The sequence below is a fragment of the Trichosurus vulpecula genome, chromosome 2, assembly GCF_011100635.1.
Source record: "Trichosurus vulpecula isolate mTriVul1 chromosome 2, mTriVul1.pri, whole genome shotgun sequence".
Lineage (NCBI taxonomy): Eukaryota > Metazoa > Chordata > Mammalia > Diprotodontia > Phalangeridae > Trichosurus > Trichosurus vulpecula.
Window position 1 is genome coordinate 224939315 of NC_050574.1, and position 24733 is coordinate 224964047.

The following is a 24733-nucleotide window of genomic DNA, read 5'->3' on the forward strand; positions in this document are numbered from 1 at the left end:
TTTAAAATTAAAATACATAAGGAAGAAAGGGAAAAGAAATACAATATTAATGTCTATACAGTTTCATTATTTAGGAAAAAAATTGTTATTTTTTTCAATAGATTGAACTATGAATAAGCTATTGAAATGGTTTTTAAACAGTAGTGAAAAATCAAAACCCTGATACTGATAACTGACAGTTTTACAAATGAAAACAAATCAATTTTTAAATTGTGTCAAAGGTTCTTATCTTTTACAATAATGTTCCTTATTACTTTACAATAATTCAAATTAATTCACTAGTCAAATTTAAAGATAAATTTTTATGAAAAATATTCTTAAACATGTATACAACAGTTTGAAAGCCCTGGCCTATAAAAGCATTGCAAACTTTTATAATTTATTATAAAACAGTGAAATAGGAGCAATATGGAAACTTTTGTAGCGATAACATACAACACGTTCCTAAAAAACTCAATTCTAAGAAATTTAAACTTAGTGTAGAACTAGTTTTTCTTAATTTAACTGAGCAATAACATTAACTGCTACCTGCATAAGTTACGCTGACCTTTCACATACTCAATGTTTTATGTTAAAAAGATATCCTAAAGCTATGCTAATTACTATGGCCTGTTAGTGGCCATTTTCATCTTAGATCTTTACCATTTCTCCCATTTTCAATTTCTTGAGACCCCCCAATTCCAAACCCCACAAGTCCCACAATTAAACTAGAAACCCAGTTCACTAAGTTCACATACCTTTTTGAGATGTCCTAGTCTAAGTTTGAAAATTTCTTCTTGTTCATGGTACTCTGCTAAAGTCAGCCTGCCAAAACAACAAAATGGTAATCCCTATGTATCAAGATTATTTTTAAAAGGTAGGCCATTAAAAAACAATCAGCACAATAATGTTTATGATTAGTAACTTGTCAAAACAACAATCTAGATGGATATGCTAGAGTTGCATTTAAGTCTAACGTGTAATAAATTAAATTATTAAATCATTTAAAATATAATATGTAACTTGTAAATTTTCAGAAACTTCCACATCACTCTTATTTAGGATGGTGGTTTTCAACTGAAAAAAATTATTAAAATGTAATAAAATTATAATGAAATTTAATTACTTATATTTTTCAATTATGAAAATTTGGTCATAATAAAATTTCATATACAATACAATGAATAAATAAAAAACACTTGATGAGTTAAATAATGTTAAATTATGCACACATATTTTTATTACGTATTTATTTAGGAAAAGAGGTTAGACCTGTGATTTCATTAGCATAAGAATCTCCCAAATTAGCAAACACTATCAATATAGGTAAATACCTTCTCCACAACTATAGGCTTAGAGAGTTGTTTCTTACAGCAATGTGACTCGCCCAGGGTCACACAGTCAGTATGTGTCAGAGGTGGAACTTGAATTCTTCTTGGCTCAAAGGCAGGCTTTCTACCCCCCACACTGCTGCGTCAAGTATTTATACATTATTTTCAATTCTGCATATGATTTGCAAAATTTATTATCTGTATAATTCATTTAAATATACTGATAATCTGAAAACATTATTAAGCAGATAACCTTTTTTTTTTTAAGCAAATTAAGTGAATTCTATACTTCCTAAGAAAAGTGGTCATGGGAAGGCCTATTCTATTTGCACTGAAAACAACTTCCATATTTATTTATCATACCTACGTAAAGCTTTTGAATTGTTCACAATTTTCGGGGATTTAGGTGAAATGTCATTCTATTGCCACATAGACATGCTATATTAATTTCCTTATGTTCATGAACCACCACAGCATAAACTTAATGCAATTATTTCTTTTTTAGTCATATTAAAAAAAATCAATTTCAGACAAAGTGTAGAAAAAAAAGAAACCTCTACCCTCCATCCATCATTTTAATAATCTGCAGCAAAAACAACAGCAACAACTATCTTTATCACCCAACACACACACACACACACACACACACACACACACACACACACACACACACACCCCCTTTGGATTTGCTTACTACTTAAAAGGAAACCTGATGATGTTATACTAGACTACCAACCTTTGGTTACTCGAGAACATTTATTATTTCCATTACAGAAATTTTTATTCCAAAGGATTAAGAGGATTTTTGTTAGGGATATTTTTATCCCAAAACATGTACATGTATACAGTTAAATCTTAGTAATTCAATGTACCGGGAGGAGGGGGGCGGGGGGAATCAATCTGAATACATTTTTTGATAGTTTTATTACATACAATAAAATAAAAGTGTTGTAAATGAAAATTTGTAAACATTCACCTGTAACTGTAATGCAGTAGTATAGCCAAAATTTTCTGGGTCCAGGTTATCACAAATTCTGATTAGTGTGGTATGAATTAATGATGTTTACCACCCACCCACCCACTTTTGTTTACAAATAGTTTCCATAAGTTAATAACGCCAGACTAATTTTTTCATGTAGCCAAAAAAATAGCCAGCAAACTTGATGAAAACAAATTATATGGTATCAGAGATAAGAAATGGGATCTTTAAAAATTTATGAATGTAAGTATCAGAAGAAAATTCTATAAATCAAAGATAAGCAGGCCTTTTCACACCATCTTTTTAAAAAATCCTTAATGACTGTGAAAAGGAAAGCATAGTTACATAAATCTGTTAAAAAATTTACTTAAATGTTCATAAAAGCCAGATCTAACATCTTATATACTATAGCATACAATTCTTAATAAACAACAATCTACCAGCCTGTCTTTTAAATGAATAAAATGAGGCAGATTTGGTTCTTTATTAAAAACTACTAGTTTAATGCAAATCTGGAATAACATTATTAGAAGTGACTAGTTATACATATATATGTGTACATGTGTGTATGTATATATATATACATGCATATGTGTATATATACACACATACATATACATAAATATATATGCACATATACACATTCACGTACACAAAAAAATAGGAAACCAGAATTCTAAATGAATTTGAAGAACAGAATTTTGAACGTACAGAAGTGATAAACCTGAAACCTCAAATTTAAGGAATTTCAATCAGTAGCACATTGTTGTTAGTGGTATTTATTAGAGGATTCTGAATATTGGCTCACTCCTATTACTCAAGAAAAAAGGAAAAAAATAGCTAACATTTATATAGCATTTACTATGTGCCAGGCAGTGTGCTAAGTTCTTTAAAAAAAAGTGATGGATGTTCTAATTTTTAATTTTTAAAGAAAGGCAGAAGGGAAAAGAAGACTGACAACAAGAAAGTCCTGAAAAAAAAATCACACAAGTGAAAACTGAAATGTTATAATGCTCTAACTTCTTGCAGCTATGATGCTTACAATTATTTGGTGCCATAGAAGTGCCAGAACTCCAAACTTTTTCTTCACTTCTCTTTTCAAATCAACCTATATGAGGATTTTTTTCCCCCTTAGCTCAGATTTTGGAAAATATCTCAGATTTTGATATGGAAAACAAAAAATAAGATTTATGGATAGGAATTCTCATTATAGACAGCTCTGAAGGCTGTTGTGTGAAGGACATAATATGGAAAATATTAAACCTGACCTGACCTTTTAAAATGAATAATCAAATTCAAACTGCCCCAATAAAATGTGGGGCAATACACAGCAGATTAACAGATCTTGGAATCAGTGTAAGATCTGCATCTCTCTCTTCATGGGGCTTGTTGGCTCAATCCTTGATCCCGAAGCTCAAGATTGCCTTCTTCACAGCAAAGCTGTGAAGTATTAAATTTAGGTCTTCAGTATTAAATAATGTCCCAGAATTAAGCCTGAGCACATAAAATAAGTTGATTATAATCAAGAAAAAAACATAAGATGCAGACAGCATTACTTTGGGAATTCAAGAAAGAGGAAGAGGGAGAAAAGATATTTTAGGAATATTAGTTTGGTATTAGTAAGACTGATTGGAAAGGAAAGAGAACAATTCAGAGTTTATTTTAATAGTCCATATTAGATAAAGGCCTGTTACAAGATACTAGCAGTGAGACTAGAGAAGAAGCTATAAGAGGCATTTTGAAGAAAGAGATTCATAGTAGTTGGTGATAGAGAACAAGGGCTTGAGAATTCAGATGATTCCAGCTCTAGCTTCTAAAAAAGTATCTCTCAATTATGACTTTGGAAAAAAAAATTAATAATAGAGGCTTCTGTTACTGCCTTTCTCACTCTTTTCCTAAACTCCTGCAACCTGGCTTCCAATCTCATCATTTAACTGAAGCTACTTTCTCCAAGTTGTCAATGATTAACTGCCAAATCTAATGGCCTTGTCTTGATCCTTCCTCATCTTTCTTCATCTCTCTTCCGTATTTGACCCTACTGATCACTTTTCTTCTCCAGGATGCTCTCTTCTCTTTGGGTTTTCTTCATTTTCTTCTTACTTGTCTGACCAATCCTTCTCAGTTTCTCCTACTGGATTTTCATCCATGTCATGTCCACTAATTGCATGTAATCCCAAGAATCTGTCTTCTCCTTTTCCTCTATTCCGTCTTAGATAGTGATCACATCAGCTCCTATGGATTCAATTATCATCTCTATGGAGATGATTCACAAATTTATATACACAGCTCTAGTTTCTCTCCTGAGTTCCAGTTCTACATTACATTTTGGACATTTCAAAATGGATGTCCTATAGGTATATATCAAGCACATCTTAAGTGCTTAATAGATGACTGTTGATTAATTTGATTTAAAAAAAAGTCTTTCTAAAATAAGAGACTACTACTTGAAACAATTTAAAAACATCTTGTAGAATATCAGAATTTCCCCAGGCCTTAAAAATAATTATATCCTAATTTCTTAATGCAAAAGGAGCTATAGATCCATAATTTCTTTATGACAATAGATGTTCTGAATACAAAGCTTAACTTCCAATTTATTAATTAAAATTACTAACTTCTGAGTTTCAACACGGATAAAACAGTGGTCAACCTTTGAACTACTCCAACCATTTAGGAAAAAATGTCAAATTATTCAAGCAAAGCCACTCACAAAGTCACAAACTTTGACCCCTGAAATTTCACTACTGAGCATGTAAGTCAAAGGAAAGGTCTAGTAGATACTAAAATATTCACACTAGCTGTTTTTGTTGCAGGGAACAAAACTTACAATAGATCACATCCACTGGACAGTGGTTGAATAAATTCTGGCATTTGAATATTATTGCACTGTAAGAAAAGAGATACATGAGGAATTTGGAGAAACATGGTGTGGTAGTGGCAATATTCTAAGTCCCTAAGACTAGTTTTTCCTAAAAAGTATGGAAACGGCACTCAAGATTTAATTGGCTTGAGACTGAAGAGTTTTGACTTAGCTTCCTGGTAGCCTAGATACCAAAAAACCAACCAACCAAACAAAAACAAACAAACAAAAAAAAAAAACAAACCAGGGCATGAGGTATCATAGTTTGTCCCTTAGGTTTTTAACTGGTGGACCATCCTGGACAAACATAGGGTCAGGAAAGCTATGCCTTACCGAATCAATGCTGTATCCTTGCTAAATACATTTTCCTTACTACAGCTAAATAAACTGCCTTTCATAAACTATCAAATATTTTATAGTATTCCAATTCATTCTAGTATCAACCTGAGTTATTAAATGGGTGTGACTCAGGCCTGGACTACCATACATAGGAAGAGCTATATGAATTGACTCCCAGGAGAACAAATTACACATAATTACAACAACTTAAAAAACACAAAGTGGAAAATGAACTTAGAATGAATACAATGAATAACCCATAAAAAAACCTAAGCCAGATGAATGTGGATCCTGAAATTTGTAGACATGGACTTAGTTGCTATACTGGTTGGTTTGGCTTGACTGTTTTTCTTTGGAGGGTTAGAGAAGGGAAAAATAAGAAATGGTTTCTTAAAAAAAAAAACAACACAGTAACGAGAACTTAAGAGAAAAAATATTTTAATATTCCAAAGTGGTTTATGGCATACAAAGAAAAATGTGCAGCAGAATTCTATAAAAGGGACCACAGAAAACCACTTCTATTTACAACTGGAATGTTTTACTTAGGAGCAGACAAGGATTATAGAATGGAGTAAGAATTGTGTTTGAAGAAATCACTTAAAGATCATTGATCCCATCAATCAAAATATGACATAAGACAAAGAAAATAAAGATCAGTTCACTGATAGTAACAACCTCTTCATTTTGCATCAAGGGAGGTAGTAGAGTGCTGAACCTTCAGCCAAAAAGTTTTTGTTGTTTAGTTGTTTCAGTCATGTCCTACTCTTTGTGACCCCATCTGGGGTTTTCTGGGCAAAGATACTGGAGTGGTTTGCCATTTCCTTCCCCAGCTCATTTGACAGATGAGAAACTAAGGCAAACAGGGTTAAGTGAATTGCCCAGGGTCACATATCTAGGAAGTGTCTTAGGCAGATTTGAACTCAGAAATGGGAGTCTTCCTAACCCCAGACCTGGCACTCTATCCCCTGTGCTACCTACCTGCCCCTCAGCAAAGATCTGGATTCAAATCCCAAAACACTTACCCACCTTTGTAAGCAGGGGCTATTTTAAACCTTCTCTGAGCCTCATTTCCCTTGTCTGTAACACAGAGACAGGAACTGGTATACAGATCTCCCAGGTGAGGAAATGCCCTCTTTAATGCAGGTTGGCACCTTCTCTAAAACTTAAAAAACCATGAGAGTGTACAAAGTGAAGAAGCTGTTTACATGGATTTTTACTATAAGTAGTTCTGATTATACGGTCACATTTCGAGAAATGAGTCTAGGGGAAATCTGTTCATTTGTTTTTTTTGAGGTTGTTAAATGGCTATTTGTAGGGAGAAGGGGGACAAAAAGATAAAAGAAATCAAATAATTGTAATATTCACTTAGAGAAAGCGTGCCAGTATGGAAAAATAAGAACACAGCAACATTGTTTCACAAAATGGGATTACTTGTAACTTCTATGGAAAAGGACACATCAAAGCAGAGGAAGGGAACCCACAAAAGAGGAAGTGAAACATATTAGCAATACTAGAATCTACCCAGATGATCAAAGAAAAGTCACCTGAAAGGCATGTGAGGTGGAGAGGGTGCAGGAAGGGGAGGGGGAGGGTTGGAAGAGGGGAAACTGGGTCTTCAACAAGGGCTTTTAAACCTTTTTTGTGTCATAGACCACTTTGGTAGTCTAGTCAGACAACTTTTCAAAATAATGTTTTTCAATACATTAATTATACAACATTGCAAAGTAAATCAATTATACTGAAATAATTATAAAAAATTTTTTAAATCAATTTCACAGACCTTCAGGTCTATACAATGAAATAGAAAAAAATAATGATAATGAATTTGACACATAAAAGGTCTGGATTTGGAGCTGTTTCTATTCCTCAAAATGAGGTAGTCACATGTTCAATAAACAACGTGGGAGTTATGTATGTGAACATATAAATCCAAAAAATGAAGTCTAAAAGGGACAATTCTTTCGCAACCTTGCCAATGATAAATGGGGATAGGAAGGTGGGGGGAAAAGGATTTAATTTTGTCTCAGAAGAATGGAAGTCCAAATTTTAGAATTTTCAAGAATATAGGTTTGAAAGCTACATAGTTAGATACCTGGTACTATTCTAAAAGTACTTTTAACCTCAAACTTCTGTTTGCCTCAGTTTCCTCAACTATAAAATGCGGATAATAATATTAGTACCAACCTTGCAGAGTTGTTATGAAGATCAAATAAGATATTTGTAAAATGGCATGGTGCCAAGCACAGAGTAAGTTCAATATAAATGTTAGCTAGCATTTTCATCACCATTATTATATTTACAAAAAAGAGAAATAGATATGTAGAACTGAAAAAGCTCATGTTTGGTAGGGGAAAAAGTATAATTTTAAAAGAAACCAAAAAAAATGTAATAGTGCACCCCAGGTTAATCAACAAACATTAATTCAGCGCAAGAAATGTATAAATCATTCAACCCCATTTAAAATTTTTTTAGAAATGGACTTTCTAGGAGTCTACACCAGATAACTTCCTAAAGTTTTGTGATTTTGTAGTTACTGTCTAGTTGGCACAAATGCTTAAGCTATACATCACGAAATCAAGCAGAATTTTTACATCTAACCACAAGTAAGTTGGTTTATTGCAAAAACTACAGGAACCAAGCTCAGGGCTTTTTTTTAATTCCATGATAAAAACAATTAGATTACTCTGCACTCCAGAATAATGCTTCATACTTATATTTGTAAAACATTTAGCAAAGTGCCTACTACCATCACTACTAGAATACTTACAAATAAGAAACTCATTCGGTGTACCAAAAAAACGGTCCACAAGTTTCTATCTTGGGGCCTTCTTTTAGAGGTAATCTACTGTTTCCTCATTAACACACACACACACACACACACACACAAAAGATAAGGAAAAACCTAATTAGAACGGTCAAAGGTTTAAATGAATTCCTATTTTGAGTCATTCAGATACTAAAAGTAGAGATTCCGCTCCTTCTCTGGCTGCTTAAGTCTCCATTTTAAAACAGTTAGCAAGGAAAGCTTTTTTAAAAAATTAAAGAGATTTAGAATTATAGTTTCTTTTTGGCTCATGTTATTTTAGAGCTGTCAACTACTGTCCTTCCTAGGTATAGCTATTTTTATACTAATTACATACATTGCCCACATGTGATTGCTGGTAATATACAGAAAAGGAAAATGAAACAAACTTACAGTTGTGGCAAATTAGGTCTAACAAAAGGATCATTTTCTGCTCCATTGACAGCTTTGTTTTTCCTTTGTTTTGGTTCAGAATTGGTAGAAGGTGCCTGAGAATTATTAGTAGTTGGTGGTTTTCTCTTTGCCAGGAGTTTTCTTTGCCTCTCAATATCCTCCCTTTGCTGATTTACCCATTCTTGTTGTCTGTCAACAAAAAAATAAAAACATCACTCATTTATATATAGGTTTATAAAATTAAAATGTGAAACGAGGCATGTCAAGGCTACCATATAAAAGGAGATCATATTTGGATATAAAAGTAAGAAGTGACAAGTGAGGCCTGGAGAAGTTCTGACCCCTCAGTGATGGGAAGGCACCAAATGCAGTGAGATATGCCAGTCTTTGAATTTAGAATGACAAACAGTTATTGTCTATGGATTTTTTTTGTGATTACAGTTTTCACTTTGATCTTGTGGTTGGTATTGGTTGAAGTCAATGGAATGAACAAAGAAGAAAAAAGGTATCCTTGGCTATGTGCAGAGGGCAAATTGCCAGAGCTACATAAAATAACAAAACTTTTATCATTGCACCGTATAAACTTCACCACAAAGATATAAAAGAGCTTTACTGCAGGCTGCCAGTCCTCTGGCAACATTTCAATTATCAGAAGAGGAACAGATGTTATTGATGATAGGTTTGGGTTCCCTTATGGCAGTGCTAATCTGCTCTTTGAGGTTCCTCAGAACTGCAATGCCCAGTATGTGTGCTAATTCACTGGGCCAAGCAAGGAAACACCACCCAGATGCCATGGTCTGAAGCAAGAAACCAAGAACCTGGAACCCATCTTCCGAAGTCATTGTGTGCACCTCCCTTCTGCCTGTAAATTACAATGATGTTTTATAATGAGATGTATAAAATTTTGGGGGTTCAGACAGTCATGATCTACAAAGCCACCCATAGCCAAATGCTGGGAAAAGTCCTGGCATATCACATTTGTGAAGGGACAGTACAAACAATTCCCTGGATAGTAACATTCTACCTGAATGTTTACCTGCCTCACATTTCTCTAAAAAGAAGGGAGACTGATTACTATGGACAACTGATAGCCTTCAATGACTGCTTCTACCAAAACATGCCAAGGAATAAATATGTGCTGCTGAATGATATTGATGAAATCTTTCTGCTCAGTGACTCCCAAATGGACCACCGTGATGAGAAAAATAGGAGCAAGAGGCCAACATCCTTTGGGAGAATTTTGTCTTTCCAACTTCCACTTTTACTTTCAACTCCAAATATAGCATTTCATCATGGAGGGTTTACCCCGGAGTGAACAACTTGTAGTATGTGTACGGAGGCCTACCCTTGGAAGCATAAGCCAAGAAAAATGATGGTTCCTTCCTTCAATATCATTCAAATTCCTGTCCACAGGGCACTGAGAGGCTTTGGCCCTCAATTTCGTGTTTCCCCAGACATAGCTTTCTTTTACAACTGCAGATATGTTAACTCTAGGGACATTCCCTAAAAACTTCTTGTTAGGGATCACACAATCTTGCATTTTGGTCCATTCATAGTGGAAAAAAAAAAAGGTTGATTAAGTTGTACAGAAATTGTTCCCACAGAATGGGACATAGGCATTGCCTTTATGATTCCAAGTTAAATGAAGCCCAAACTTTGGAATCAGGCCTCAGCAAAACCAAAGGAAATCCTGGCTACTTAAATGAGACATTAGCTCAATAATACCTTGACAAAGGAGACTGTGACAGCTACCCAGACTAGTTAACATTTGAGGAACTTCAGAAAAAAGGTGTCCTGAGAAATTCACTCAGGAAAAGAATGCTGTCCTTGTGCTTAGACTGGTAGTTACAAGGAATAAAGTCTTATCTATATACATTCTTATCTACATTCATTCTGATGGAAGAACTTCCCTAACTTTTCACTAGCTGGTAAAAATATGACTGAAAAGAGTAAGTCCTGGAAACCAACATTTTCTTTTTAAATTAGCTCCTCTTTCAGTCTGTCTCTATTATAAAACAGAGTTTACAAAGAAAAAAAAAGAAGTGAATTTGCATCAACACTCCAACTATTTCAGTTCCACTCCTGCTACCTTTGTTAGGCTTAGTGAATTTTGTTTTTTGAGGTATAGGACTTTAGGCCAAAAGTATTTAAAATAAAAAGTGGTTGCCAGTTAATTTTTTTTTAATGAAGTAGGCTTTTTTATTATTGAATTGGGAAGTTGGGGGTGGGTGGGTAAGGGCATGTACCCAGTGGTGGACCCCCCCCATCCCCCAGAAGGCTGTTTCAAAAAGCACCTCATTTTACCACCCCCAGCCCCTGGCGGGTAGGGAGGGGCTGCAGTTGAGTACCCAGGTGGTCACCAAGCATTTCACTTGAAATTATCCAAACATGAAGTAGGGGACAGAGCTTGGCTTCCAGCAATGCAGTCAACTGTCTCCTTCCACCACCCCATTCTCCAACATAAATCCTGCCAGCATTTATTTACTCTTCTTTGACTTTGGAGATTTTTGCCGGTAGGTCTCAGTGAAAGGCTCTTCATACACAATGGCAACAGTGTAGGTGAGAGCCACAATGACCGTCAGCAGGAGGCCTATAGGGCTGGCATTCAGGATTGACCACCCCAAGTAGTTGGCTGTGCTCCCCCAGTATATGAGATTATCCAAGACACTAAATGGAAATGTTGTCACTCTTGCTTCCTTCAAGATTCCAAAGTAATCACGTAGATATGTCCCAATGAATCCAAAGGCATAGAAGCTGGAGAGCACAAAGATGATGCCAACTCCCAGGATGATGAGGCCCATATGGTAGGCCTCTATGTAGTCCAACCCTTCCATCTTTGACTGGCTCAACATGGCCTGGGTAAAGCAGTGAGACCTGAGGAAGTTCAGCAGCAGGATGATTGTGCCGAGACAGTAACATGCAAGATAGGGAGACCCATATTGCAACCACGTTCTAGAAAAGGGGATTGAAAATGATGCAGAGGACAGCATCCACACAAAGCTGAAATCTGTGACATCAACATAGCCAAAAAGCTGAGTCATAACGGAAAGTTCTGCCTGTTGTCCCTCTCCTCTGCCGGTGATGCGATTGGAAGGTGAGGATGGGGGGAGTAGATACAAATAACTTCCCTGATAGTTAAATTAAAAGAGCAAAGGAGTCATCTTGACCTTTTATTAATCTATACTCTAAACAAATACTACATCTTGTTGCTTCTAACTCTTCCTTCTACCTCTTGACAGACCTTTCTCCATTTCCATAGCTGCCATGACAGCTTTCACTCTCATGACTTCTTGCCTATTTCAATAGCCTCTTCACTGGTCTCTTGACTTCCAGTTTCTGCTCTCTCCAAAACAATCATCCCAAATGTCAGGTTCATCTTCCTTATGCCTAGCCCTAAACAAGTTACCATCCCTTCAGTGGCTCCTATTGCCAGCTAAATAAAGTCAAAATTCCTTAGTCCATCATTCATTCAAGGTCTTCCATAATCTGGCTTGATCCACTTTTCTAGCCTTACCATCACATATTTTATACTCCAGAGAATAAGGACTATTCACTGTCCTCCTTGAACAGGTCCTTGAGTCTAGGGGTGGGGGTGGAGAACCTGTGGCCTCAAGGCCACATGTGGCCTTCTAGGTCCTTGGGAGGGGCCTTCTGATTGTGTCCAAGTTTTACAGAACAAATACTTTTTTAAAAGGGATTTGTTCCATGAAGTTTGGATTGAAAGGGCTGCACTTGAGGGCCTAGAGGGCCATATGTGGCCTCAAGGCCACAAGTACCCCACCTCTATGACCTAGACTATTTCTCCATGCCTTTACACCCCCACACTAGAGTGGTTACATTTATGTCTATACTTTCCTTTCTAATTCTGCCTACTGAAATCTTATTCTTCAATATGCTACTTCCAATAAGTTTTCAATTTCACTCAAAGCTTTCACTGAAAATTATTTATCTTCTCCGTTTATAACTTTCCATTTTATATCATAGTTATTTGTATAATGTCTTGGGTTTCTTTGTCACTAATTGAGGGCAGAAACGAAGTCAAAACTTCCTCATCCTAGTAGTATGTTGCACATCTTAGCTGTTTAATGCTTGCTAAATAGATAAAAAAAAATAAGGAAACTACTTTTTAAAAACAGTATCTAAAAGGGATTATATGGAGTGAATACGGACTGGCCTTTAAATTTTACTCTCTGTAATACATTTTAAAAAGTAAATTTGATAAAATTCCAAGTAATAGTAGTGATTTTTAACATGGCTCTGATGACATGATGCTGCTTGAGATTATAAATAAGTTAAAAAAATTTAATACTTTTCTACCCAAGAATTCCAAAATTATTTTGCAGATAATTGATTACTTTCTAATTAATAGTCCACTGAGTTATCATGACTTTAAGGAGCAATATTTATTTTTTGTAAACATTTAAATGAGGGATATTTGCAACTTGCCTAGTTGTTGTTCAGTTGTTATAGTCGTAGCTGATTCTTCATGACCCCATCTGGTGGTTTTTCTTGGCAGAGATACTATAGTGGTTTGCCATTTCCTTCTCTAGTTCATTTGACAGATGAGGAAACTGAGGCAAAGAGGATAAAGTGACTTGCCATATACCTAGTAAATGAGGTCAGATTTGATCTCAGGTCTTCCTGACTCCACGTCTGGTACTCTATCCACTGGGTTACCTGGTTGCCTAGCAACATGCCCAGATCAGAGTATAAGTAATGAAAGTTTTAAACAAAACTACCTACCTCCTTTCCCTCAGTACACAGACATAAGAATCATTACAATTCTACTTTAATCTAATAAGTATCTATGTTTCCTTATTAGACTACTCCACCACATGTATCAGGAAAAAAAACACTTTTGGATATCATCATACTCAGAACATGACTCAACTACTTCCATTCTTCATTAACCCACCAACATAAAATCCCTATCCTACAGATGCAGAATCAAGTTTTATATAAAGATCACTTTCCCTTCTCCTGTCAATTTAACAAAGTAGGAAAAGTAAGAAACATGAAAAATAGCGGGAAAAAAGGAACTGAAAGTTTCAGAAATAAAATTTCATGCTAATGGAGGACCCAATAAAATCTTCCTCGATACTTCCATTTAGGAGACTTCTATTTAAATAGAACTAAAATTCTACATTAAACTGAAACCAAAATGTTGTAAATACTACAATTAAAATCCTAACGGAAAGAGCAAGATACAGAAGAAAAATTATGGACAGTTCTTGACTAGTTAGTCAATAATAATACAGTTAATAGATACAGATTAATACAGTTAATAAAGATAATAATACTGTTCAGTGGTTATCTGATTATCTTGTGTCTCCTCCTCCTTTTCCTCTATCTACCTGTACTTGGATTATTTCACTGATCATTATCCTCTTCATCAAAATATAGGAGAGATGAATGTGTAGCATCTAGCATGATATTTTTACAAAACAGGTGCTTAATAAATATTTACTGATGATATTAATGTTGGTATGGAACATACATTTTTGGTCCTTCCTGGTGACACTGCTAAAGTTTTAGTAGGAATGACAATTTTAAGCATTAGCTAAACACTGGATTTCTGGCTTACCTACAGTACTTAATTATGAATCTTTATAGGCGGTAAAAGGACCTCAACCTTCTAGTTTTGTTATTTTTAGTAATTATTGACCGTTAGTCATCACATTGCTTGCACAGCATGTATTATGCTAAAAGCTAGGGGAGCAGAATTACAACAAAAATTGTAAGGATATCACCAAATCACCGTGGGCTACTAATGTTGGTGACATATTCTATTTCCCATAGGTATATAAAGTTGATGGGTAGGTAGAAGATCAACAGAGATTTTCGGTTTTCGGTATATGAACAAAGAGGTTCCCCAATTTACTCCTAACAGCTGTCATTCAGCTTCAAAACACATTTGAGTTTCGATAATCACTCCCTTATATCAAAGATTTTATTAGAAGTACTATACAATAATGTGTGTAATTCAACTCAACTAATGTGTAGGATATTGAATAATGTGCTCACTCCAAGTCTTTCATTCGGTGTAGCATTGATTTAGGCTAAACATTAATAACAAAGTGGAGGTTTGAGGACAGATGAAAGATGAGAAAAATCATTGTTATGTGAAAATCCCTGAAGGGTTAAGTTCTTTTCTCCCCAACTTATCCTTCAAAAGAAAATCTAAAAGCAAAGTCAGATTACATTTAAGGGAGTGATACTCAAAACCATTCATCATCTTCTGTAGCTAAAATAAATGTTAATCAAGAAGTCTGCTAAAGCTAAAACTGAAATCCAATACCTATGTTTACATTTAGCTGTCAATTGTGCAGGATAATTAAATCTTGCTCATATTAAAAATTTACATTTTTTCAAAAGCTAGTTAAAAATAAATGAGGCTTACTCATCATCTTTCAAAAGCATCAGAAGTCAGTATTCTAAATTCAGTTAACTCAGTAAAGACACATTGTACTGAATTCCATCATTTCATAGAGCAATGAGAAAGTATATAAGGAAAGTAATTCCAAAAGCTTTAATAACAAGAATCCCCCACACTTATTGGGAATTTTAAAAATAAGAATGACTAACTTCACAAGATTCTGAAAGGCGAAACCATCTGTCCATTGTTCAGTAAATGAAGCACCATGTCTAACTGTTGTAAAATGCCCAAGGCGTAGTCTGTCTTGCATACTCTTCTCCCTGCTTGCCAGTTTTTCTTGTGTGCTCTGGAGAAAAAAAAAAAATTAATAACTTAGTTTAAAATGAAAAAGCTCTTGACAGTATTAGTTAAGCTAGGAAAGAGAAGTTCAACTTTAACTTACCTTTTCTATTAAAAGTTTCTTACTCATTGAAATGCACTTATTTAATCTTTCTTTGTATTTTTCAAGTAGTTTTTGCTGTTCGTCTATTTGACGTCTAAGATCACAGTTAGCCTAAAACACAAGCAGAAAATGTAAAAACATGCGTGAAAAATTTATAATTTTAATGCTACTACACAATGTGCCCAAAGGGAAAAAACAGTACTAAAATATCATATATGTGTGTGTGTGTGTGTGTATATTTGTATGTATCTATGTATGTATATGTTCCAGACTCATCAATTTTTAAAATTAGATTCAAAATACAAAATTTCTATGTTAAAAGTTTTGGGGGAAAAAAAAACAGGACAAGTTGAGCCTATATTCACTCCTCTGGTACCTTGGGGGGTCAGGGAGAGCTACTACATCTACAGCAGGTATTTTTAACCTTTATCTGTGTCATAGATCCCTCTGGCAGTCTGGTAAAGCTTGTCGACCTCTTCTCAGAATAAAATTTTTAAATGTGTAAAATAAAATGCATAGGATTACAAAAGAAACCAATTATACTGAAAGACAGCTATCAGAATATTTTAAAAAACAAATTCAAGGGTCCCAGGTTAAAAAATCCTATCTACTGTACTGTACCATGAAAATTAATGTTCCAAATGATGAACCTAATATACTGCTATATCAAAGATTTAACTTTAATATACTTAATAAAGTAAAGAAGTGGATTATAAATATTTCATTAAAGCTTCCCTTTCCTTAATGGTAAACCTGGTTTTTCTCTACCTCATCCCAAATGAAGGTTACTTCTTTCAGATTTCCTCTGCCACCCAACACTAAATCGTTAGGCTGAGAAGAAGGGGCACCATATTTCTTGCTTGCTTTAAGGCTACTGCTTCAATAACAACTCTCGACAATCTCTCTCTTCTTTTGAAAGCAATACTATCTAAAGTCAGTCAATAAGCATTTATTAAGTATCTATTATATGAAACTGTGCTAAGAACTGGAGATACAAAGGAAGGCACAAGATTCTGAAACATAGAGGACAGTCCCTGCCCTCAAGCTCACATATATACATATGTATATGTATATACCTAACTCATTTCTGCAACTCTCCAAAACACTATTCCACCTTGTTCAATGAATGACTCTTAGCATTTCATTTTCACCATTTTCTTCTACTCCAACTCCTACTATATTCAGTGACTTTAACATTCATTCTAATGCCTCTTTCAATACCATGTACTTACATCACACTGTAGAAGAGGTAACATGATATAGTTAACTATATACTGAGTCATACAGTAATACTATGTATACTGGTTCTGATTTTTATTACTTAGGAAACCACAAGACAATTAATTTCAGTTTTACCATCTGTAAAAATGAGGATATCTGTATGACTTATCTAACAGAGATGTTGCAAGGAAAGCACTTTATAACCTTAAAAGTACTAGGCAAACATGTGATAGCATATACATTTCCATTCCATTTCAGCTACTCACAACAATGGCCACGTCATATTTGCTCTATATTAATTTTCTTGAATTATGAAATTTCTAAGATTGTAACCTCTCATTTCCTCCCGTTGAACTTGCTTTACACATTCACCACACCTCCAGTCCTCTTGACTATTTAGTTTCCAGTCCATCAAGATCCTCCTGGTTTCATTTGTCTCCTCAAAACTAGAAGACAAAGTCATTCACTTCTATGATGCTTCCAACTAGCATCCAAGAATACACTGCTCCTTTTGTCTTCTGCCATATCTGCCATGCATCAATTCATAGTTCTCTTTTTCTCTCTTTCTTTTTTTTTCCTCCAACTTCTGGGATGCCAATGTCATAGATAACCCAATGTCATATAATAGTTCTAAGGTCACTGCAAATTCATGCTAACTTAATGATTCTTAGATTCTGGGAAGGTTAAAGCTAGATGGAACCTCAGAGATCATTTAGTCCAACTTCTTCACTATAAAGATGGGAGAACTTAAATGAGATGTTAAAGTCAGTGGGAAAATCAACACTTGAATCTGATTCCCAAAGATATGGTTTTTCTACACTATTTCTCTAATCTGAAGTACCTTGAAATCCATTCACTCACCTGTTACTGACTTCTTATGTCTCTTCCCCAACATAGTTATTACAAATCTTTCCCCCTTCTAACAAACAACTAATTATATTTCTATTAAATGGCATTTCAGCAGATGACTTTGTCTACTACTTTAGAGAATACGTAAGTCAGTTGATGAAATCCCTTAACTTCCTTTTCAATCAAAAATTTCCACTATTCCTTGCCTCATTTGCTCCTATCTGAAACTGTCTTACTTCTTCCCAAAGACAACCCCTTTACCTTTGCCATTCTCTCTCTCCTCTGTGATACTGTGTCATCATCCTCTCTTGAATTACATCATTTCTCTCCTGGTTTCTTTCTACTGGCCTACACACATATTTAGGTTTCTTGATTCTTAAAAAATAATCCTCTCAACCCTATTACTCCATCTCCAAATTCTCTCTTTCCTTCTTTTGCTTCCATCCTCCAAGAGCAATCTACACTAGTTACCTCCATCTCCTCATCTGCCACTTGTTCCTAAGTGTCTAATAATCAGCCTTTTACTCCCACCACTATGACACTATTCTCTCTGAGGTCACCTATGACCTGCTAAATGTCAAATCCAATGGTTTTTGCTCATACTGTTAGCACTGCCTGGAATACAACCATTAGTGAATTTCCTGTTAAAATCCTAGCTATGATTTATGACCCAATTCAAATATCCTAATCTTCCTAACTCTAACTCTTTCTTCTTTACTATCCTAGCATTTTGCTTATATATCTCTTGTGGAGTGTCAGTATATCGTTTTTGTGTACATGTCAAATCTCAGCAAGACTGTAAACTCCTTTGAAGTAGAGATCTATTTACTCTTTCACTTTTGAACCTCACCCAACATGATCTTAAATATTAAGTACTCAACAAATGTTCGTTAAATCCAAAAAATACACAAAACACCCCATTCTATAAACAATTAAAGAGATGGAGATCTACCCTGCCCCTGCCCCACAATAAGTAATTTAATGGTGTATTGATATCACTATATTTTTAATCATATAGACAACTTTATAAAGTTATTATTGGGTCTTATGGTCCTCCATAATCTAGCTCCAATCTATTCTCATCTCCTTGTTTCCTGTGTTCTTAACAGTGGTATTTCAAGTTAAAGAAGAAGGAATCTGTTAGTATTAATGTTTCCTCTAGTTATTTTAAGTTGTGACATAGGATCTTCCAGCTTTTAATCTAAGATCTTAAGATATGTATGGACCATGCCCCACAAGCAATAAACAATGATGACTGAATATATTTGGCTTAAGAAAGGGTCAGATACACAAACAACTCAACTTCCTTCAATCTCATTCCAACTTCTGAGAAGCCAATCCCCTAGGACTAGCTTGGAATTTGGTGGAACTTTCATAGTGTTTGATTTCCAAAGAATTTCCAAAATAACCTTCAGGTTTCAGTCTGAGGTAGCAAAGACGTGTAACTCCAAAGTGAGATGATTTCATGAATTATAATCCATCCTCAAAAGAATGAATCAACAGTCCTGAAATGATAAGGGAACAAAGGAGCAACAGCAGAACTAGAAGTGGGTAACTTCTTCTAACATCCATTGGGAGGAGAGAAGACAACAACTGGGGCTGTGGGAAGAGGGTAGGAAACTGTTCTAAGGCCTCTCTCCCTATAACCCAGCGTGACAAAGGAAGATACGTTCTCCAAATGAAAGCAACCACAAAGATCAACTGGTGTGCTCACACTGATATGTGAGTCCAGGTCCTTGGCTTCCTAACCCAAGGTTCTCACCATTAACACCCAGCTGGGCTCCTGCAGAAAATTATCTTCCCCACACTATAATTCTATCAAATAGCAATTCATCTGAAGAAACTCTTGTAAACTGCAAGTAGACCTGGTAAAATTAAGAGAAGGGACATCATCATCAATATTGAACAGATGAAAGGTGCACTCCTCCTACTCCCTTTTTGATAGAAGTACTGTTGTTGTTGTTCAGTCGTTTCAGTCATGTCTCTCTGTGACCCCATTGGGGTTTTCTTGGCAGAGATACTTGAGTGGTTTGCCATTTCCTTCTTCAGCTCATTTTACAGTTGAGGAAACTGAGGAAAACATGGCTAAATGACCTGCCCAGGGTCACACAGGTAGTAAGAGTCTAAGGCCATAACTGAACTCAGGAAGATCTTCCTGATTCCAGGCCTGGTACTCTATCCACCTAGCTGCCCCCGATAGCAGTATTACTGCTTATTATTTTGTTATAATCTTTTCTTTGTGATATATTGAAAATTAATTCCTGAATGCCTTTAAAACTGTGTTACTAGTAGCACAAATTTATGTGATTTGGTCCATACGTGCTTGCCAATCTTAAGAGCCACTGATATTCCTTCACTGTTTACATTAAATATCGGTGAAGTTCAAAAGCTATAGGTTCCACAACTATTTCTAGTGAGACTAGACTTAAGGAGAAGTGACAGTAAAACTGTACCATTTCATATTTATTTGTCCCACTTTCAGTTTTATCTACAAATTCTGGGTGAAGATGATGTGACAGAGGTGGATTTGATGCCACGTGGCCTGGAGGAATGTTTTCACCTCAACTGCTTTTCATTATTTTATAAGGAGTACTACATACTCTTCTATCACCTTATTCTATAATTTTTCTCAAACAAGCTCATATTTAAAGGAGGAGTGACACAATGAAGAAGAATAAGACTTGAGTTTAAGTCCTGCTTCAGATGCTTACTAGCTGTGTGACTGTGGGCAAGTCATTTAAACTCTCTCAGCCTCATCTCTAGAATGGGGGTAGTAATAGCACCTACCTCCTAGAGTTGTTTTGAGGAGTTGCAATGCTTTGCAAATCTTAAAGTACTATATAAATGCTAGTTGTTATTATTATTGCAAAGTGGTATTGCTCTTGGCTACCAAATGGGTCTAGTTATCAAGAAGATTAAAGGTGCCTGGACTGAGAAAGTATCTGTCTTTCATCCTCACTATTAAACTTCTCTAAAAAAAAAGTGACAAAATCATTGTTTCTACCTCTGCCCATTTTCCATTTTTAGAGGTGATGGCCAACTTAAATAGGCCCAGTTGATATCAGTGTAATTGCAGACAATGTTTTCTAATCTTTGCCTTTTTTTTTTTTATAAATTTGGTATTGAGTTTAACATTTGACTAGTCAATGAACTGATTAAACAAAGATAGCTAATCTGGAAATGACTTCCATAACAGTAATACATTATTTCCTCTCCATTAAGGTACATGTGAATGAAACTTTGGAAAAATCCAGAGCCTATGGACTAATTAAAAAAAAAATCCTTACCATTACATTCTAAAATAATTTTTGATCTTTATTATGTCTTTAAGGACAAATTTCCATGTATCAAAGTAATGAATGAGAGTTTAAGAAATTTTTATCAAATTTTGCATAAAATTTATTCTGTTTCTCAAATTCTACAAAAGATATTGGCACAAAAACCATAATGATCTTAATGGTAATCTTTTTGCTTATGTTCATCAGAAGACTGTAAAGCAAAATGACCAAATAATGCACAAAATGATTCCCTTTGGAACCATGATGAAACCAGCCCCTCAGATACCTTCTAATCCACTTCTCTTGGGAGAGGTAGTGGATGTGGAATCTTTATCCAATGACCAACAAGGGGACATTGAAGGAACTGAATCTTATTAATTTTAATATTCTTATTATAAACAAAACCATTAGAGGAGAGTTATAGGTAAATGGAAGGATGACTCAAAGGTCCTCTTTGGAGAGATAAATAAACAAGTTTTGTTTACCTGATATATAAAACAGAAATGGCTATATTATGCTTCCAAAGGGAACCAAAAATATCATTTCATTGGATATTTGGTGTTCTTTTATTGCAATACTCATAAGTATTTGAAAAAATTACCATTAAAAAATAACAGTAACTTATGCATCAACATCTGCTGCAAAGGATTAAAAGCTGCAAGACAGAATTCTATGAAGAACTAATTAAGACCCTTTAAATTAAATCAACATACACTATGATACTTGGTGCTTTAACACAAAAGTGGGAATAGGTGAAGGTGGTAAGAAATACATTGGAAAATATGGACCAGGAAAAAAGAGAGAAGGCAATGACTTATAGTCTATACAGAAGCCTTATTCCTATGTGTAACTTCGGAGAAAAGCATCTGAAGGCACTGGGTGTGGCAAACATGCAGCAACAGGATGGATGGATGGATGGATGAGAGGGAGGGAGGAAGGAAGGAAGGAAGAGAGGGAGTGAGTTATAATTTAATAGACCAGAAATATCTTATTACCAATGTAGGTATCACTCTTGAATTAAAGTCTGTGTACAGTCAGATCACTTATTAGAGCAAAGATCAAAATTAATACAAAGCTAGAAAAAAGAATGAGTATAAGAAAAAGATATTGTACATAATGAAAAAATTCCAACTTGAGCTATTTAAACATTTTACTGATGATAAAATACGGGTTATGAGTAGAGGTGCTGACACAGATTACAATAATTCCATTTAGTTCGACTAATATAAATCAAATGCCATAAAAAGGAGTACAAAAGATAATAAAAAGGACTTGAGTTAACAAAGATTTAATTTACTAGCCAAGTAGAGAAATGTTATAACTAAGGGCAACACTGGTTTAGAATATAAACTTATTTATAAAATCTTAGGAAGAAGGAAATTGGAAGATTATGTGCAATATCACCTAAGCCAGAGAATAGTAGTAAGGTGAAAACAAGCTTAAGGAAAGCTTGAAGACCTGACCCTAGAGAAATTTAAGGATGACTATGGAAGAATAGCAACAACAGATTAATCTGCAAAGATTACAAACTATTTTGGTCATCAAGGAAAACAGATTCACTCCACTTGGACTCTGATATTAGTCCTAAAGAGGGGGTACCACTGGCACTAAAGGGATCAAAGATAGGAAAAGCAGCTGGTTATATTAAGTGCACAGATACTGATAGTAAAGGTGAAAATGTTGAGGATATTGAGGGAATAATTCACAAGAACACTGAGAGAGCAACTCATGTAAAGATGGGGGTGAGGGGGGAGACACTAAACAGGTAGAAAAAAATCCCAGATCTTAGAAATAACAAAGAAAGGTAACTGACAGAACAATTACTACCTATATGCCTACTTTTCCAACCATATTTTTTAAAAAGATATATATGAATCGACAAAAACTTTGATGAGAGCATTAGTAGGAGACAAACATACAGGCTTTTGCAAATGATGCTCCATGGTAAATTCAAATGAAATACATAGCAGATGCAAGATGAGGGGAGAGTGGATGGACTGCCTCTGTGCTTCACTGGTATTCCAGAGACATCAGGAAAAAGCAAAGAAAGTCCCTATAACATAAGGTAGACCCTAAGTAATAAGGTTCTGGAAGGGTATGAAGAAGAGTTAGATAGAATAGACTGAGATGTGCATTGCTGCCGGCAAAATCCACATCAATGAGATCATTGAGTGGTTGAGGAACACATGGATGTGGTTTAATTTGTCTTAAAATCTAATTACTTGTTTTTCACTGGACAAAGACTGCATAAAATATCAACCATGTTTGTATAATCTAAAAAAGCTGTGTGATTCCTAGCAGCATTTCCCCTTTCCTCCCCCATGGTCACTGTCACTGTGGAAAAAAAAGGGGGTTATAAGGAACAGAAAGGAGGCTGCAGTCACTGCATCCCAGAGCACATGAGAGTGCAGTATAAGAAGACTAGTAAGGTAGGAAGGGGGCCACAATATGAAAGGCTTAAAAAGCCAAACAGAATATTTTATGTTTGATACTGGAGATGAAAGCAACATTTGAGGGCACTGGGGAGATATATTCTCAAGTTAGTTAAAAGTAAAGAGGATAGATACCAAAGGCATGGGGAAAAAAATCTTACCCTTTATTATTACCCTAAAAAAGCAAATGAGAGACTATCAGTAGCTATTAAACCGACACATTCATTTTCCCATCACTGTAAACTTTTTATGAGCTTAATCTACACAGGAACTGGGGAGCATCCTTGGTGAAAGTATGGGAAGGGAACAGCAAGTTGTTGAAAGTGATATTCTATACAAAAGACCATATCTTTACAGTCACAACTTTAAGGTGTAGAAAATGTATTGTTTATTGACTATAAAAGGGTATTTTATTCAGTAGAGCAAAATGCCACTGCAAAGGCTCTCCTCCAACAAAATATCTCCTGTGCCTATGTTTCTATCATACAAGGAATACCTTGAAAAATATAATCACAGTAATTTGGTTAACCTCTGATTATTAATATCAGGAGACATAAGGTAAGGAGATTTGTGCTTATAAAAGGTGCTTGCCACTGTGACAGAGGTTATTCAGGTCAGAATCCAAATAAAAGAGGGATTCCTTATAGACGTCATGGTCCTCCAGAGGTTTCTGCCTGTATATGACACTAAGTTAACTGTGTCAAGCACTGGAAGCACGTTAGAGAAACCAGAATGAAGGCTACAATCACTCAAAAAGGAGTTTGGTCAAACTATCCATATAGGAAAAAACAAATGCATATAGAATGTTTATTGCCCAGACTCTGATATGGAGTCAGATGGACAACCTAAAAAGCCATCAGTACCTGGACAGATACTACAGATACTACAAATGGACAAAATAATCTGGCGCATTATCAAACCAAAGGAAAGCAAGCTGGGAGAACTTTGGGAATTGCGGTTGTTTCAATGACCCCAAACTTCTGGAAGCTTATACTAACATTCTTCTGATGATGCCACATTGCTGTGAGTCACAGAATACCAAAGTCTTTGGAAGAACTCAAAAAGCAATGGAGAGGAGCATGGTGAATGTGAGCAAGCTTCATTCAATCTATCACAAATGGGGAATTAAGTAAAATAAATTATGTAAAGAATTTTTTTTGGAGGGAGGTCCCTCACTTGTGTTTTATTTGTGAGGAAACTCCTCCCATAAATGTAGATTACCTACTTCTCTATAAGTTAGGATCTTAATGAGTTTTCTGAAAGCTTTTCTGAGAAATTAATTGGTCATACAATAAATATGTATAGAAGCAGGACTTAAACCCTGATATTCCTCTACCAAAGCTGGCCCCCTATCCACCAATCCATCCAACCTTTTTATGAAAAATACATGACTAGAAATCAATGGTCAAGCAGGTAGCAAGTGTCAAGGATGACTAGCAGATAGTTTTGGA

At 35.2% G+C, this 24733-nt stretch overlaps 1 protein-coding gene and 1 pseudogene across 3 annotated transcripts in view; both read right to left on the reverse strand.

The window, feature by feature from the left end:
- The window catches only part of TLK1 (tousled like kinase 1), a 165659-nt gene that overhangs the window by 33184 nt on the left and 107742 nt on the right, over nucleotides 1–24733 (reverse strand). For all 3 annotated transcript variants that reach the window (XM_036744608.1, XM_036744609.1, XM_036744610.1), the window contains 4 exons: nucleotides 15503–15613; nucleotides 15270–15406; nucleotides 8685–8873; nucleotides 738–804 (listed from right to left, as the gene is read on the reverse strand). In XM_036744608.1, the coding sequence (XP_036600503.1) occupies nucleotides 738–804; nucleotides 8685–8873; nucleotides 15270–15406; nucleotides 15503–15613 (504 nt within the window). The remainder of the gene's footprint in view (nucleotides 1–737; nucleotides 805–8684; nucleotides 8874–15269; nucleotides 15407–15502; nucleotides 15614–24733) is intronic.
- On the reverse strand, nucleotides 11153–11762 carry LOC118837626 (annotated as a pseudogene).